The 16,353-nt window shown below is 52.6% G+C and overlaps 1 protein-coding gene across 3 annotated transcripts in view; it reads left to right on the top strand.

Moving 5' to 3' along the window:
• The window catches only part of STPG1 (sperm tail PG-rich repeat containing 1), a 46,504-nt gene that overhangs the window by 26,376 nt on the left and 3,775 nt on the right, over positions 1 to 16,353 (top strand). For 2 of the 3 annotated variants that reach the window (XM_058676889.1, XM_058676882.1), the window contains exons 4-7: positions 1,728 to 1,829; positions 5,060 to 5,230; positions 9,223 to 9,331; positions 12,584 to 12,749. In XM_058676889.1, coding sequence (XP_058532872.1) covers positions 1,728 to 1,829; positions 5,060 to 5,230; positions 9,223 to 9,331; positions 12,584 to 12,749 — 548 coding nt within the window. The remainder of the gene's footprint in view (positions 1 to 1,727; positions 1,830 to 5,059; positions 5,231 to 9,222; positions 9,332 to 12,583; positions 12,750 to 16,353) is intronic. The other variant, XM_058676895.1, reaches the window with a different exon arrangement.

Here is a 16,353-nt window from a genome sequence, read left to right as displayed (position 1 = left end):
CTTTGTGGCAAAGAAGCAGCTCCCTGGCCAGAGCACCCGGCTTCAGATTTCAGCTCTGATGTTCATTAGTGATGTGACCCAGGTCTTCTCTCCTCTGGCCCCATCTTTAAGTCAGGGGTTAACTGAATACACACATAGTCCTTGGCAAGGTGCCTGGCACGAAGGGAGCACCCAGTCCCTGGCTGCCTGCCTGCACACAGTTCCCCAGGCAGCCCTCTCCCTGTCTGCTCTTGGCATGGAGAGTCTGCGACTGCAGCTCTGGGTTCTTCCTGGGACACTCACGGACTCCTACTGCCCGTCTCACTGTCCCCCAGACTCAGCTCCCCAGCTGTCCACTGGGGCTCACGGTCACCTGTAATGCAGGTGCGGATGCCTTTCCCCCACCTGCTAGACCTCCCAATATAGAGGAACTATTAATAGCACTTGTGTTTCTTTTTTCTTCTTTTTTAAAGATTTATTTATTTTTATGGTAAAGGCAGATATACAGAGAGGAGGAGAGACAGAGAGGAAAATCTTCCATCTGATGGCTCACTCCCCAAGCGGCCGCAAGGGCTGGAGCTGAGTCAATCTGAAGCCAGGAGCTTCTTCCAGATCTCCCATGCAGGTGAAGGGTCCCAAAGCTTTGTGCTGTCCTCGACTGCTTTCCCAGGCCACAGGCAGGGAGCTGGATGGGAAGCGGGACCGCCGGGGTTAGAACTGGCGCCCATATGGGATCCCCTTTTCAAGGGGAAACCTTTAACCGCTGCATTATCGTGCCAAGCCCAGCACTTGTGTTTCTGTCCCTGTTATCAAACCGCAGTCACACACTGCCCCAACCCAGCTGGAAAGAACTGGGAGGCCCTGAGCGTAGTTTGAGTTTGCTTTCTGTCCTTAGGAAAGCAGTGGGGTGGGGGCGGTGAGCAGCAGCAGAGGCTGGGGAGAACAAGCCCGTCTTCTGGCTGGAGGCTTCACATTCCTTCCTGTGCGGACCCAGGAGCCCCCCACTACTTGAGAATGAGTGGGCACATACAACCTGCGCTTCACAGGGCATTCAGGTCCTGCTATTCACGGCAGAACTTATGCCTCTCCATGTGCCTCAGTGTCTACCCATAAAATGGGTGACCGTGGCATGTGACAACCTTTAAAAAGTCCCTCTAGGCAGGAGAGCGTGTGGATCCTGTCATACCACCTGTGTGGCCACCTTCTATGAGCGTTTACTGCTCTGCGCTCCCCTGGTGAAGAGTGTGCGCGATGAGACGATAGCCCAGTGAGCTCTGGATGTCTCTGCCATGCTCCTGTCCTGCATCCCTGCATCTCCTGGGTTGGCCCCTTTTGGGTCCGAGAGTCAAAAACGGTCCTGTTTGGGCTGAAGGCTGTTGCCATTTCGTTCTGCTTTATCAACAGGAACACTCCCTCCTTTCTGCTCTGAGAGCTCAGGAGGAAGCTGAGTCAGGAGGGGTACAGCAAACATGAAACTGGCCACCCTTCCCTTGCCGTGGGTCGGGGTTACCCAATCCAGAAACGCTGGCTAGCACGCCAGCCAGGTCGAGCAGCCCATCTTACACAGTGATCTCTGGGTGGAAGGAGCGAGGGATGTACGAGCCACAGCCTGGGTTGGGTTTCCAACCCCTCTGTCTGGCAGCCGGCAGGGGAACGGGTGCCTGGGGATGGGGTGACAGTGGGTGGGAAGCTTGCAGTAAGACATGATGACACAGCCCAACCATGCGATGCTCTCTTGTCCCTTTCAGGATGATGTCCCAGGTCCTGGGTTCTACAACATCACTCACCAGTCTCCAGTGTCCAACAGCGTCTCACTGTCCAAGAAGGGGACGTGCACTTTCCCCTCCATGGTGAGAGACCCCCTTCTCAGGAGCAACTGGTTGGTGGTTCCCATCATCCACTGTGTCACCTTGGGTTGGACCCCTGGTCGCTTCTCCCCCAAGGCCTATGGTTCTAATTAGGAGAGTAAGTTCGTTCAGGTGCATTGGATCTTGAGACTGTTTTTGTTTTGTTTTGTTTTGTTTTGTTTTTGCTGTCATACATAGCCAGGGAGAAAAGGGAAGAAACATCCAAATGCTTATGACTCAACCCAGTTGGGTCATCGAGTGGATGAAGCAAGCATCTCTTGGGGCTTGGGGATCTACCAGGAAAGTGTGATCCTTCCACCTCTCACCCCAGTAAGACTTCCAAACTGCACAACCTCACTGGACCTCCTAGAGGATCTGATGGATCAATGAGAAGGCAGGCCGAGGACCTGGTATGGTTGGGTCCATGTCTCTGTAAGGTGTGGGGGCTTAATCTTTATTGAACGCTGTGACAGCCAAACGGCTAGAGAGTGAGCCAGGGATCCTAACCTTCCCTCACCTGCCTTGGGCAACAATATTTTTCTTTTTAATTATAATTTGACAAAAAGAATGGGTTCCTATAGAAAGGGGATGCAGTCTCATGATAGGTAGAAGCATGAAAAGGGAAGAAACCCATACTCAAATGGAACCAAATGTGCGTGCCTTCTTGTCCCTTTAAAAGTTACAATCATCTCTTGCAAAGATGTATTGTGATACCTGACATTGGAATTGATATTTTTGTTAGCCTCACAAAGGGACCGTTTAAGGCGCATGCTGGATGAAGCCACTGCTGGGAAGGCCAGTTTGGCAGAGTTGAATTCTCGAGGGGCAAGAAGACCTCTCTTTCCCAGAGAAGCCAGGCTTTCTCCTGCCTGCCCCCACCTCGTCCTGCCCGGCGGGGTTACTGAGCATCCAGGCCTCTGCGTTGTTTTTCTACCCCTGGTTCAGCTAGGAAAGAAGCTCAAAAGCAATGGGCAGACGTGCCATCTCACAGTGCCCTGGCAGAGGAGATGGGTTCAAGACCTGCTCCTGACTCAGCCGCGGCATCTTGATGTGTCCCCATGCACGTCACTCTCTTGTGCCCTTGTTGCCTCATCGGAGCGGAGGAGACTCCCTGGAGGCTGTGGGCCAATCACAGCGAGCGACATGCTCCCTGAAACTGCAGATTCCAGACACGCGAGATGTTATGCTTGCCACCACCTGAGTCACAAACAGTGCTTCCTGCAACACCTGGCTCCTCTCACCAAGAGCTTCTTTGCCAAACAGTGGGCACTGCCCATTCCTTCCCGATGCCAAGAAAAGGGACTAAACTGGGACGCACAGTCAACGCCTCTCCCAGGCTTCCCTTGCTGTAACTTTCCAAATGACAGGGTGGGGCTGTCAGGGAAGAGAGGGGGCCAGAGGGGAGGCCTGGGCCGCTTAGAATCTCAGCAGTCCTTTGAGTAATTAGACCCAAACCCTAAGGAGGCAGGTGCGGAGTTGTTCAGGCTTCCTCTTCTCCCCATCCTCCTGGGCACGGGGCCTTGGGATCGTGGTTCTAAACAGGTGAGCCCCTGTGTTGGCCAGCAGGGTCCCTCCTCTTCCTCCCTGGCCCCTTCATAATCTCTCTGCCCTTTCTATAGTGGTTTTTCCGTATTCAACACCATCTCCACTTTCAGATCCCAAGCTTTGGAGGGACTTCCAAGTAGCCCCCCAGCAGAGCAGGGTCAGAATGGCTAGGAGGGGTGTGATTATGGGGACCCCATAGAGGCATCCAGGTCCAAAACCTCCTGGTGGCTGTTGCAACTGCAGCCAGCCATCTGCCAAACGCTCAAAGGCACTTCACTAACGCAGGCTAACTCCTTGCCCAAAGTTCCTTACCGCACTGGCCAGGAAACCAAATGAGACAGATGTGGGGATTGTGGAGTTTCTCTGTGTCTGCGTGGTGGCAAGGGTGGTTCTGGGAAAGTTGGCGTGTGCTGGGAAGAGACTCATAAAAGCCTGCGGGTGACTGGAGGGGGGACCACAGGCTTGGGAAGTTAACCCAGAGCCACACCCAGCTGCTCTCTGTGGCTAACGCTATGCAATACCTGGAGAAGTGTTGGGAACACACTGTTCATTTAGCATGGGCTGTCCGAGCCCTGTCCTCTGTACGAGGCACCCTGCCTGGGTGAGGCAATATTCACTCCTAGGGGTGTCCTGCGGACTCCACAGACCACTGTGTGAAACACTTGGCTAACTAGCAGCCTGAACACAAGAGCTGCGTGTGTGGGCACTGACCCCTGATGACCTCGTGAGAATCTTATAATGCTAGAGCCGAGACTCGAACCTGGATGGGGTTCTGAACACTCCTGCCCCTCATTGGCACATTGACCCCGTGAGCCCCGGGGTGAGCCTTCAGCCAGACGCCAAGCGCTGTCCCCACCGAGCAGAGACAGAAGGCGGGGTGGCTGCTGCCCTCTGCCTCCCCAACTGCCCAGGCTGGTGTAGTTGTTGAGCTCTCTCAAGCAGAGAATAGCCAGGGCGATGTCCTCAAGCCTTTGACCTTGAACTCATGGGAGAGTTTTTGTCTTTATCAAACTCCAATCCTTGCTGATGCTATCTCCGAGTTTCTATGCCTTTTGTCCCTGTTCATTTGCAAACATTGATTCTGTTTTTTTTTTTTTTTTTCAGCTGAAAATAGTTTATCATGACTTCCTGAAAGGAGTGGGATTGGGTCTGCCAAAGCAGCCAAAATACCATTGGGGTTTTCTGAACAAGCGGTCAGCTGGTTGGTGGGGGGGACAGGTGGGAGGCACAGGTGGGCAGCGAGCCCTGCACCTGTCGTTCAGGTCATTTCACCATGGAGTAAGATATGTGGCTCTACTGAGCAGGCAAAGTTGAACATTCCCCTCCCGCCACTTACCTAACAGCGATGAATCAGGTCTAGGTGGCCTGTAACAAGGGCTGGGTGGAAACGCACCGATGGCAAAAAATTATTTTCACCAAGTTCTAAACCAAAGACGAATAATTAGAGTTAGTTTACAGAAGTTAAAACAGGTCTGAACTTGTATGTTGTGTGTGTGTGTGTTTTTTTTTTTATTATTATTCGAGGGCAAATCCTCAAAGCCCGAGGCTGGCTTATCACTGTTAACCTGCTACAATCTCACCTTTTTCGAGAATGCTCTTGGGCCCAGCACTGGGCAAAATCTGCCACCTGTGCTTCCGTGCCACGGGCCTAGGTGACAATGCTGATTCTGTTGACTTTCTTCTCACAGAGCGCCCGCCTGGGCCCCATCACTTCTAAGTACCCCGCAGCGAATGCATATACCATCCCCTCAGAGTTTATTTCCAAGAAAGACTTCAGTACTTCCTGCTCCAGCATGTTCCAGTTGCCCAGCTTTGTGAAGGCTCTCAAATTTGAAACCCCTGCACCCAACCACTACAATGTAAGGATGTAAGAACAGCACATGCACTTGCACATTTGGCTAAAATGGCAGGAACAGGTGAACCTGGGGTTGAATACGTCATGTCAGTGCTGCTGGGGAATCGGTCATCTTCGCTGGCTAGGCAGCAAGTGTTCAGGGGTGTGCAACACTATTGGGCAGAGGGAGGATGTAGGGACCGCCTGAAAGCAGCGGTAAGACCTGCTCTGGGGCGTACTTGTCCTGGTCCCTCATGTCCCACAACCTCTCTGGGCCAGAATTTTCTCCTCTGTAACAATGGCTGTCATTTATCATCTCACCTGCAGGTAGCCTTCCCTTAGTTTAGGTTCTCACAGGGGAAAAGACTGTCCTTTCATGATTGAACTCATCTACTCTACCCAGCTCAAAGCAGTGTAAGTGTCTGCTAGGCCAGCACAGTCCAATACAGTGGCCAAATGAGTCACTTGAAATGTTTTCATAGCAACCTTCAAGAGGGAAAAAGGAGGGGCTGACACAATAACTTGACTGGCTGATCTTCTGCCTTGAAGTGCCAGCATCCAATATAGGTATTCCGCTTCCCATCCAGCTCCCTGCTTGTGGCCTCGGAAAGCAGTCAAGGATGGCTCAAAACCTTGGGACCCTACACCCATGTGGGAGACCTAAAGAGGCTCCTGGCTCATGGCTTCAGATTGGCTCAGCTCCAGCCTTTGTGTCTATGTGGGGAGTGAACCAGTAGATGGAAGATCTTTTTTCTTATCTGTATTGGAAAGTCAGATTTACAGAAAGGAGAGACAAAGAGAAAGATCTCTGTCTACTGGTTCATTCCCCAAGTGGCCACAACAGCTGGAGCTGAGCTGATCTGAAGCCAGGAGCTTCTTTTGGGTCTCCAACACGGGTGCAGGGTTCCAAGGCTTTGGGCCATCCGAGACTGCTTTCCCAGGCTACAAGCAGGGAGCTGGAAGGGAAGCAGAGCAGCTGGGATACAAACCAGCACTGATATGGGATCCTGGCATGTGCAAGGCAAGGACTTTGGCCAGTAGGCTACTGTGCGGGGCCCCCAAACAAGTAAATCTTTTAAAAAAAAAAAAAAAGGAAAAAGGGACAGATGAAATTAATTGTAATGTTAGTTTATTTGACCCAGTATGTCTAAAGTATTGCCACTTCACCATCTAGTCCATCTAGAAGGTGTTCAGCAGCTATTTTGAGACGTGATCTGTTCAGCACGTTTGAGTTTAGCTACCCATATTTCCTGGGTCGGTAACCACCTGGGGCCTGAGCAGCCCTCGTGGGCAGCATCACTCTGGATTGATCTCCACCGGGATAATCAGGGCCTGAGAAGGCTGCTGATGATGGTGATGATGTCATGGACCCAGTGTTGTTCTAGCAGTCTTCATCGTATTCGGCGCTCATGAGAGTTCCTAAAATGGGTCATTTTATTTCCAATTGGCAGAAGAGGAAACTGGGACTCAGAGGGGTGACCTGTCCCCAGCCCCCAGCTCCCAGCCCCCAGCTCAGAGTCATCCTGTGCACTGAGGTGGATACAGGGAGGAGGCTGGGGAATGCAGGGAGTCGTGGGCCCTGTCGCCACTCCAGGCCAGACTGATAATACAGCTTAGAGTCCTGTGGCAACCCGATTGAGGACTCATGAACAGGCAAATAACATAGTCACGACCTGTGGTCAGCTTCGAGGGAGACCAACAGGACACCGGGTCAGGGTGTTGGCAGCACCAACACTTCAGGTGATGGGAGAAGGCTCCGAGGCTGTGACCGAGGGTGGAAGGGTCCTGGGGCAGCGAAGGGCAGGACCCGTGAAGACCAGGCACTAGTGTGGCAGGCGAGTGGAGTAGAAGTGAGGAGGAAGGGTACAGACAGGAAACGTGCAGTTTATACAAGGCCCTAAAGATCCTGAGAGGCAACTCGGGCCTTGCGCATCTCGGACGTGGCTCAAAATGGGCTCTCTGTGTCCTGGGAAGGTACACATTTCTTTGTCCGTGACTAAATGTGATTCTGAAGATAATACGTGCTCTCTTGAAAATGTAGTCAAGCAGAGAGAAGCCTTGGACGGGAGGGTGGGAGGAGTTCCTTGTAGTCTAAGTGCCCTGAGCAAGCCGCCAGGGGCAGCCTCCCCAGCTCTCAGCGAGAGGAAGAGCTGAGTGCTCCCGCCTCCCCCATAGGCCTGCTGGACATTTTCTTCATCTCCTGGGGGCAATCTTTCAGGGACACCCACTCTTCAAAGACAGAAACAACGCTCCCCTTGGCAGCTGCTTTGCTGTCCCAATAGGACTCAAGGTTCTTTTGTCTATAGGAGGCTTTTTTCCCCCCACATCAGCAGACAATGGCGAGGAAGAAAATGCACTAATCCTGTTAGCCACGCCATGCTTTGAGGCCAGTGGAGGGCCCCCTGTCTTTGCCTCCACTGTCCCCGTTGCCTCTGTTCCAGTCCTGTCCCCCAGTGCCGTGTGACTACCTTTGCTCTGGCAGCCTGGCTCTTTGCCCTGGGTCCAGCAATTAGCCCATCCCATCTGGTGCTTTGTTTGCCCTCTCTGCGTGCAGTCTGGCCGTCAGAAAAAGCTGAATTCCTTTGCCTCTGTCAACAGAAAATTAAAATAGCAACTGCATTTCCCAAGACACAGGGGTATCAACAGCCAATCAGACCATCCCGGCCCTAGCAAATAGTCTCGTTCTCATGTGGTCCATGTTCCCAGCGATGGAAGGCTCAGGTTTAACTGCACCTGTTATCTAAAGAATACAGATGGCAACCTGCAAATTGGCATTTGAAATATTTACGATCCGCATGTCTGTCACAGCAGGCCGATCCGCAGGTTCACCACCAGACTTCTGGTTTTTTTTTTTTTTTAAAGATTTATTCATTTTATTACAGCCAGATATACACAGAGGAGGAGAGACAGAGAGGAAGATCTTCCATCCGATGATTCACTCCCCAAGTGAGCCGCAACGGGCCAGTGCGCGCCGATCCGAAGCCGGGAACCAGGAAGCTCTTCCGGGTCTCCCACGCGGGTGTGCAGTGTCCCAATGCATTGGGCCGTCCTCAACTGCTTTCCCAGGCCACAAGCAGGGAGCTGGATGAGAAGTGGAGCTGCCGGGATTAGAACCGGCGCTCATATGGGATCCCGGGGCTTTCAAGGCGAGGACTTTAGCTGCTAGGCCATGCCGCCGGGCCCACCACCAGACTTCTAAACACACTGGTCACTCTCCAACATACATGGAATGGAGAGGCCACTGACCCTCATTTCTTGCTTAAGCTGTGTGATTCCCTTATATGTCACAGATGCTGGGTTTAGAGAAAGACGGAATAGTAAGGAATACGCTTGGGTGGGGAGCAGGGCACAGGGAAGAGAACTGAGTGTCCTGAAAAAAAGGAAAAAAAGAATGAAAATGACAGCTTCACCCCCCAAATAGCTCCTGCAATAGCCCCAGTGGGGCCAGGTCAAAGCCAGGAGCCAGGAATTCCATCCAGGTCTCCCACATGGGTGCGGAGGCCCAAGCACTTGGGTCATCTTCTGCTCCCTTCCCAGGCACATCAGCAGGGAGCTGGATGGGAAGGAAGCAGAGTGGTGGGAGCTCGAAGGGGAGCTCTGATATGGGATACTGGCCCCAGTTACCCACACTTTTCTCAACACATCTTCCTCTGGTGGTATGTGCTGACCATCCACACCCCAGACAAAATTTGGCAGCCAAGAGAGCAGGGTTACCAGTCCATTTTACAGATGCGAAAACTCAGGTTCAGCGAGCTTACGTGACTGGAGCAGGGTCACAGAGCCCAGCCTAGGCAGCAGGGAGCTTGGACTCCAGGCTATGTTGGGGGGACCAGACCTTGACAGACCCTCTGAGCCCCGGAGCCAGGGGAGCTCATGTTGGGTCTCCTGCCAAGGAGAGGTTTGACGTGGACATTTTAAACCAGATTCGCCAGTGGTTCAGGTGGGGTGACACATGGAGGGAATGAGGGAGGAAGGAAAGGCATAAGACAGAGAGGTGGGCATATTTTCTATCCCCAGGCTTCCCTCTCCTGCTGCAAACAGAAAAACAATGTCTCCGCTCGAGCCGGGTTCATGTCAAAAACCCCGAGAGGAATTTTCACTGCTCCCGAGATGGCGCCTCCACCAGGTAAGCTGCTGCCTGGTGCTGGTCTTGACCTGTGGGCTGAGGTTCCCTGGAATTGATGTGGTGGTGGGGTGGGGGGGAGGCTCCCAATGCTTTGCAGTGAGTCTCTTAGGAAAGAGTTGGGCCTTGCAGGGGTGGTGAGGACAAAGAGGGGGCAGGGAATGCAGAAGGTGGGAAGGCATGCTCAGGGCAGCTAGGTGGGGAAGGGCTTGGCAGGACAGTCAGGTGCACAGCCAGGTGCCCTAAGTGCCTGTGTGGGCAGGAAGCCAATGAAGGGTCTGACACTTAAATCCCCAACCCAGAAGCCTTAGCTCCATGGCAGAGCCCCCACCTGCTCTCTGCCTAGAGTCCCCGGATCTCAGGGAGGTGAACTGATTTGCCCATCTGACTTGTTCTGTGGCCTGTAAGTGGCACACCCAGGCTCAGAGGTGACTAGGCTGTTGGAAAACCCAAGAGCCACCACCACTCTCTGTCATCCCAGTGCTCCCCAGACCTTCTGGAAGCTCCAGGAGCTCGGGGGAAAGCTAGCCTGACTGTGCTCGCCTGGGGGCAGGTGGTGGCCTCTCCTGCACACTCAGACCCCACCACGTTCCTGTAGTAGGTCCTAATTGGGTCCCCAAGATGGGCCCCGCCCCATCTCAGGAGCCAGGAGCAGGGAGGGCTTCTCCTGAGGTCACACCTGTTGCAGAGCAGTGTAGATAAAACTGCAGCGCATGTCAGACTTCTGCAAATCCAGATTAGCTGAGAAGATCAGTGTGAAGCTGAGTAACAAACCCAGTGCTAATTATGGAGGCTCAGCACCCCTGAAAGCTCCTGAGCCTTGTCTCATCCTCCCTGAACTCCACCTTGTTTGTTTCTACAGAAGAACAAAGTTGGCACCCTAGGGTTTGGCCAGAGGTTGGGGGCATCCCCGTAGCCAGCCTTGTGCACCTGCTGTCTACTGGGAAGACTGGGAGTACATGAAGGAGGAGGGAGCAGGTGGGTCTCTGCACTCCTCACTGAATGAATGTACCAGATGCCCACAGAGCATGCACTCAGCATGACCCAGTGTGTAGAGTGTAAACTGCCTCTGTTTTACTACCACTTCACCAGCAAAAGGACCGCCTGGGTGGAGAGCAGAAAGCCAGGCCAGGATCCCATACCTAGATTGCAATCCAGTCCCATCCGCTTTATCCTGCTTCCTCCAAACACTGCCCATGTCCCCAGCTCTCCCGGTACGTGACTCTCTGCTGGTGAGAGATGAATGCCTTTTGTATTTTCTGCTTTTCATTGTTTTACATACTTGGACATTGAAATCTTGCTTTGATCACTTATTTTGTTAGGAAAAGCAAATTCTGTGTGAGAGAGAAATTTGAGGACACTTCAGAAAATTCATGGGATATACATATTACGGGAAATTATGCATGGATTTCAAAACAATTACACCAAAGCAAACCTATCTTTTAATTTTCCCACCCATCTATTTGAAATAATTATTTGTATGGTAAATACTGGCATCGACTCATTCTAAGATCTAGGCATATACTGAGTTTCTCTCTCTCTCCCTTTAAGATTTTAAAATTTTTATTGGAAAGGCAGATTTACAGAGAGAAGGAGAGATAGAGAAAGATCTTCCATTTACTAGTTCATTGCCCAAATGGCCACAACAGCCAGAGCTGAGCTGATCTAACGCCAGGAGCCAAGAGCTTATTCCAGGTCTCCTCGGGCTTTGGGCCATCCTCCACTGCTTTCCCAAGCCACAAGCAAGGAGCTGGATGGGAAGTGGAGTAACTAGGACATGAACCGGTCGGTGCCCATATAGATGCTGTGCTTAGAGTTGGAGGATTAGCCAACTGAGCATTGTGCTGGCCCCCTTAAAATAATTTCTCCATGGCATCATATTTGTTGTTGTCAGGACAACCAATCACTCTGTAACTTTGCCCCTGCACTTGGACCCTTAAACAAGTTACACTTTCTTATACTGCAGCTACTAATTTTGTACACCATCATGCTCAGAATGTGTCCATGCTGTTGACAAATTTACTTCATTTATTTTTAAATAAATATTTTAAAGACTTATTTAATTATATGAAAAGCAGAATTAGAGAGGAAAGAGATATCTTTTTAAAAAGATTTTTATTGGAAAGGCAGATATACAGAAAGGAGAAACAGAGAGGAAGATCTTTCATCTGATGGTTCACTCCCCAAGCAGCCGCAACAGCAGGAGCTGAGCTAACCCGAAGCCAGGAGCTCAGAGCTTCTTCCAGGTCTCCCATGTGGGTGCAGGGTCCCAAGGCTTTGGGCCGTCCTTGACTGCTTTCCTAGGCTACTAGCAGGGAGCCAGATGGGAAGCAGGGCAGCTGGGATTAGAACCTGTGCCAATATGGGATCCTGGCACATACAAGGCGAGGACCTTAGCCGCTAGGTATCACGCCAGGCCACAGAGAGATATCTTATATGTGCTGGTTCACTCCCCAAATGGTCACGGGAGCTGGAGCTGCATGAGTACAAAGCCAGGAGTTTTTTCCAAATCTCCCACAAGGGTGCAGAGGCCCTTGGGTCATCCTCTACTGCTTTCCCAGGCTCGTTAACAGGGGAGCTGGATTGAATGTGAAGCAATTGGGACTCAAAACTGTCACTCTACACAGTGGGTGTCTCAAGCAGTGGAAGATGTCACGTCCTTGGGCCACTCCATGCATGTGGGAACCCTGCAAGAAGCTCCTGGCTGCTAGATTCTGATCTGTCCAGCTCTGGATGTTGTATCCATTTGGGAGTGAACCAGTGGATGGAGGATCTTTGTCTCTTACTCTGTAAGTCTGCCTTTCAAATAAATAAATCTTAAAAAAATATTAAGTTTTTATTTGTTTATGAAGAGCTTCTTAACCTGTTTTTATTTATTTATTTATTTATTTATTTATTTGTTTGTTTGTTTATATTGGAAATGCAGATATATAGAGAGGAGGAGTGACAGAGAGGAAGATCTTCCATCTGAACGTTCACTCCATAAGTGGCTGCAATGGCTGGAACTGAGCCAACCCGAAGCCAGGAGCCTGGAGCCTCTTCCAGGTCTCCCACACAGGTGCAGGGTCCCAAGGCTTTGGGCCGTCCTCGACTGCTTTCCCAGGCCACAAGCAGGGAGCTGGATGGGAAGTGGAGCTGCCAAGATTAGAACCAGCGCCCAAATGGGATCCCAGCGCGTACAAGGCAAGGACTTCAGCCACTACAGTATTGCGCTGGGCCCTCCTTGACCTGTTTTTAAATTTTTGCGCTGTTCAGGGCATTACAATGTCAATGAATCTCTTGTGAAACAGTCGCCGAAGATACTGATGTCTTGCTTTAAGTCAAAAACCGACCGTGGACTGAAACTAACATCAACAGGCCCAGGACCCGGATATTATAACCCTGATGATCACTCCAAGGCTCCCAAGAAGGCTCTCTTCCCGTGAGTCCCAAGATGCTTCCTTGTGTGGGGTGGTCCTGGTGGGGGGAGGGACCCCACAGTGGGCAGACAGGGAAGGAGCTTCACTGCCTGGCCAGGCCCTTGTGGACACAAGTGTCAGTTAGTGTTTGCTGAATGCATTGCATCCGTTAGGCCACTGCGGTGTGCCAGGAACTCAAAAGCTGTAGGAACTATCATTATTATTATTTTATTTGAAATCGACAGATCATCCATCCACTAGTCACTCCCCACCCCAAGGCTGACCCAGGCCCAAGCCTCCTCTGTGTCTCCGACATGGGTACAGGGGCCTCAGCACGCAGACCAGGTGCATTTGCAGGGAGCTGAATCTGAAGTGGGTCAGCCACAACTTAAACGGGCTCCTCTGTGGGATGTTAGCACTGCAGATGATGGCTTAACAGACAGCCTGAGGAATTATTCTTCTGACTCTCCGTGGCAGGCTGGAGAGGTTTGCCTGAGTCCACAGTCCACCAGAGTGTGCACCATGCTGCTTTTACAGCATACAGGGCCTGCAGGGCCATCAGGGCCTGCAGCAGTACTGAAGCTCTCTCTAGTTTGGGTGCTGGAGGGTCAAGGCCAGGCTGTGGAGTTGCAAGGAGGACAGGCTTCCAGTTTAGCTAACCCAAGGCGGGTCTCCCAGCTCTGTGCCCTGCAGGGGTTTCTATCCAGCTGAGCTGTGGAGACCACCCTATTAGATGGAGATAAGATTCTTTCCTCTTAGGGGTTCTGGAAAAATTTCTTGAGAAAGTGCTGGAACATAGCAGTTTCGTTATTTTTAGAAGTATGATCATTCTACATGCTATAGTAATTGGGTGAGGAACCTCTGGCCCACAGGCGCTTTGAGACCCCTGAAACCATTAGGTCTGGTTTTGCCAAGGCAATGGCAGAAGGCACTAGAGGTTCAGTAACTGTACAGCAGACCCGATTGGAAGCTGATGCTTTTCTATTGTCTGTGCATACTGCCGAGCCCGAGCCCCCCGAGTGCCTGGAGTTGCCAGGTCCGGGTTCCCGGGTGGGGTTACAGCTAGCTCCGTGATGTTCAGGCTGCAGGAACGACCCCAGCGAATGTGAACCCTCCCTCATCAGTCCCCCTGTAGAAAATTCCAGATTGGAGAGAAGCTGGATGACAGCAGTGCAGTGTTCAGGAGTCTGCCCCCCCTACTCCCCTCCAAGCAGGACAGGACCCTCCCACCTCATCCTCCCCCAGCCTGGGAGTGGGTCTCCTGCCCCCAGGTAGGGCGAGTGCAGGGCGGGAGGGGGCGGGAGCCCCACCTTAATAGCCCTGTTTGTCACAGGGGTGTTCCTGTGGTTGCTTTGCTGACTCAGAAGCCCGAGGGAGGGCTACTCAGCTGGCAGCAAGCTTTCAGAAGCCCAGGGAAGGAGGGAGGTGTTGGCTGAGGTTATGCCCCTTGGGTCTTTGGTGTCCGTCGTCATGGTGACTCGAAGCAGGGATGGGGAAAGGGGTGAGTCAGGGCAAGGGTTGGAGATCAAAACAGTTCCTCCTAGGTGCTGTTTCCCAGCTCACACCAGCAGTGGGGCGGAGCATCCCAGAGACTGTCTCTCTCTAACCCTTGATCTACTTCCTGGAGGTTTGAAGCCTGCAGTCTGGAGGTGGAGTGGGGGAGGAGGGGGTTTGCAGAATCAGCTGGAGTCCACCCCACTGGCCCTGCTCCAATTTGGTAATTATCGGGGACCCACCTAAGCCTCCCGAGATTCCCAATTAGCTATGGGATGTCTCTTCCCACATGACTGAAGCTGGTCACCCATGATCTGATCCTGCTGCTGTGCCTGCACGCTGCATTCCTCCCCAGGGGCTGTCGTTGGAAAGAAACCACCCGTTCCTCCCTCCCAGCCTTGGGAATCTGGAGCCAGTGTGTGCTGTGTCCCAAAGCCAGAGTGTCCTTCCCCTAGCAACCTACTCAGCATCCCTGCCCCGCCCACCCCCATCCAAAACATTCTTTATCCTGGGGCGCTTTGCAAGCAGCTCACACTGCAAGCGGCAAACACACACTTAACACCCTGGTGGTGGATGCAAAGCCTTTGATGGATGGCTCAGGTAGGCCTTTATAACTCAGGACTCGGGAAGAGTCTCATAAAAGCCCTGGTCCCAAGACGCCGTGCCCTCCCCCAGCATGCGTGCGGCCTGACCTCAGTCATTTGCCAGCCCCACCCAGGCAGGGAGAGGGTGGCAGCAGCCCCAGATTGTGAGGTGGGGGGGTCCCCAGATCTGCACTGCACCCCCTCTGGGTTAGGGCTGGGAGCCTTGAAGCTAAATGAGACACATGACACCATCCTTATGGCAGGAGAAGGTCTATGACAGATGGAGGGCTAGGGAGCTGAGTGTACACGGTCCCTCATCACAGCTACAACCCCCCTACAAGTGCTGGAGGGACGGCCGGTTCTGTGAAACTAACTGGGGTTGGATTCCCTGCTCCTTTCTCTGCCGATCCCGGCTCCTTCTGAGCACATGGGCTGGCCTGTGTTATGCTGTCACAGGCAGTGAACTGCCTCTTAGGGGTGACCTCATGCCGCAGTCAGCTTGCTCCAGCTGCAGGAGCCCAGCCTTTGCTCACCCAGGCGCGGTCACACGCGCATCATACTGTTGGGGCTGCTTTGAAGGGGAAGCCACAAGCCAGAACAAGGGGAAGGCAGCTTGCAATTACGAGCAGGAGCCGCTGTGTCACACATGCCGAACCCGTGCTTCTGTACAGACTGGAGGGGGCAGAAAGGAGGCCATGTCACCCCTTTCCTGTGGGTACCTTTGTTCTAATGCTAAAGTACCCATGCCGCTGGTCCAGCCACGTGCCCTGAGATTTACAATGGCTGTCCAGGCGTCTCTCAGCCGTGGGACTATCCCCATACCTTGGGGTGACTGTGATGCGAGGGGCCCTCAAAGCTCTCTTACTCCTGGGGGGCCACAGCCATGATATGAGCACCTGCTGTGTGGAGAGTGTGGGGACACTGGCTGCCTCGCCTTTCCATGGATCACCCTGAGGGGGAATTGATGGCTCTCAATGCCGTGACCCACCTGGACACCGAGGCCAAGGCACAGGCAGGCCAGTGAATGGTAATGACTGGGATTGAGAACCAGGCCTGTGTGGCTCCTGAACTCAGTCCCCTGAGCAATGGGGCCCTCTCCAGTCTGTGGAGCACCCAAGACTTGGATTCCAGGGCTGATGTCCCCACAAACTTGTTCTGTGACTTTGGTTGAGCTCCTTTCCCATTGCCCATCTGTAGCAAACTAAGGAGGTTGGCTAGCACATCTCTGGATCCTATCTGACACACACACTCCACCGTGTTGGCCACGGCGAGCAGGTCTTGCCAGTCAGGAGCCAGCAGTCCCTGCTGCTCATGGCCAGGCTGGTTTCAACGGGGGAGCGAGGCACCCAGGGCTGCTAACTGAAGCCCAGAATGAACAATAGATTCCATTTAGCTTCCACTGGATCTTCTGATACCAGAGGTAAAAGACTGACTCTCCTGTCAACACTGGCAGCATGAGTGATGAGCTTCAGACAGGGCTCTCCCGATGTCCAGCCAAGTACATTCCCCCTCCTGTAGCCTTCCTTACCAGAAAGATATATATTGAGGT

The sequence above is a fragment of the Ochotona princeps genome, chromosome 2, assembly GCF_030435755.1.
Source record: "Ochotona princeps isolate mOchPri1 chromosome 2, mOchPri1.hap1, whole genome shotgun sequence".
Lineage (NCBI taxonomy): Eukaryota > Metazoa > Chordata > Mammalia > Lagomorpha > Ochotonidae > Ochotona > Ochotona princeps.
This window is presented reverse-complemented; position numbering and strand designations above follow the sequence as displayed.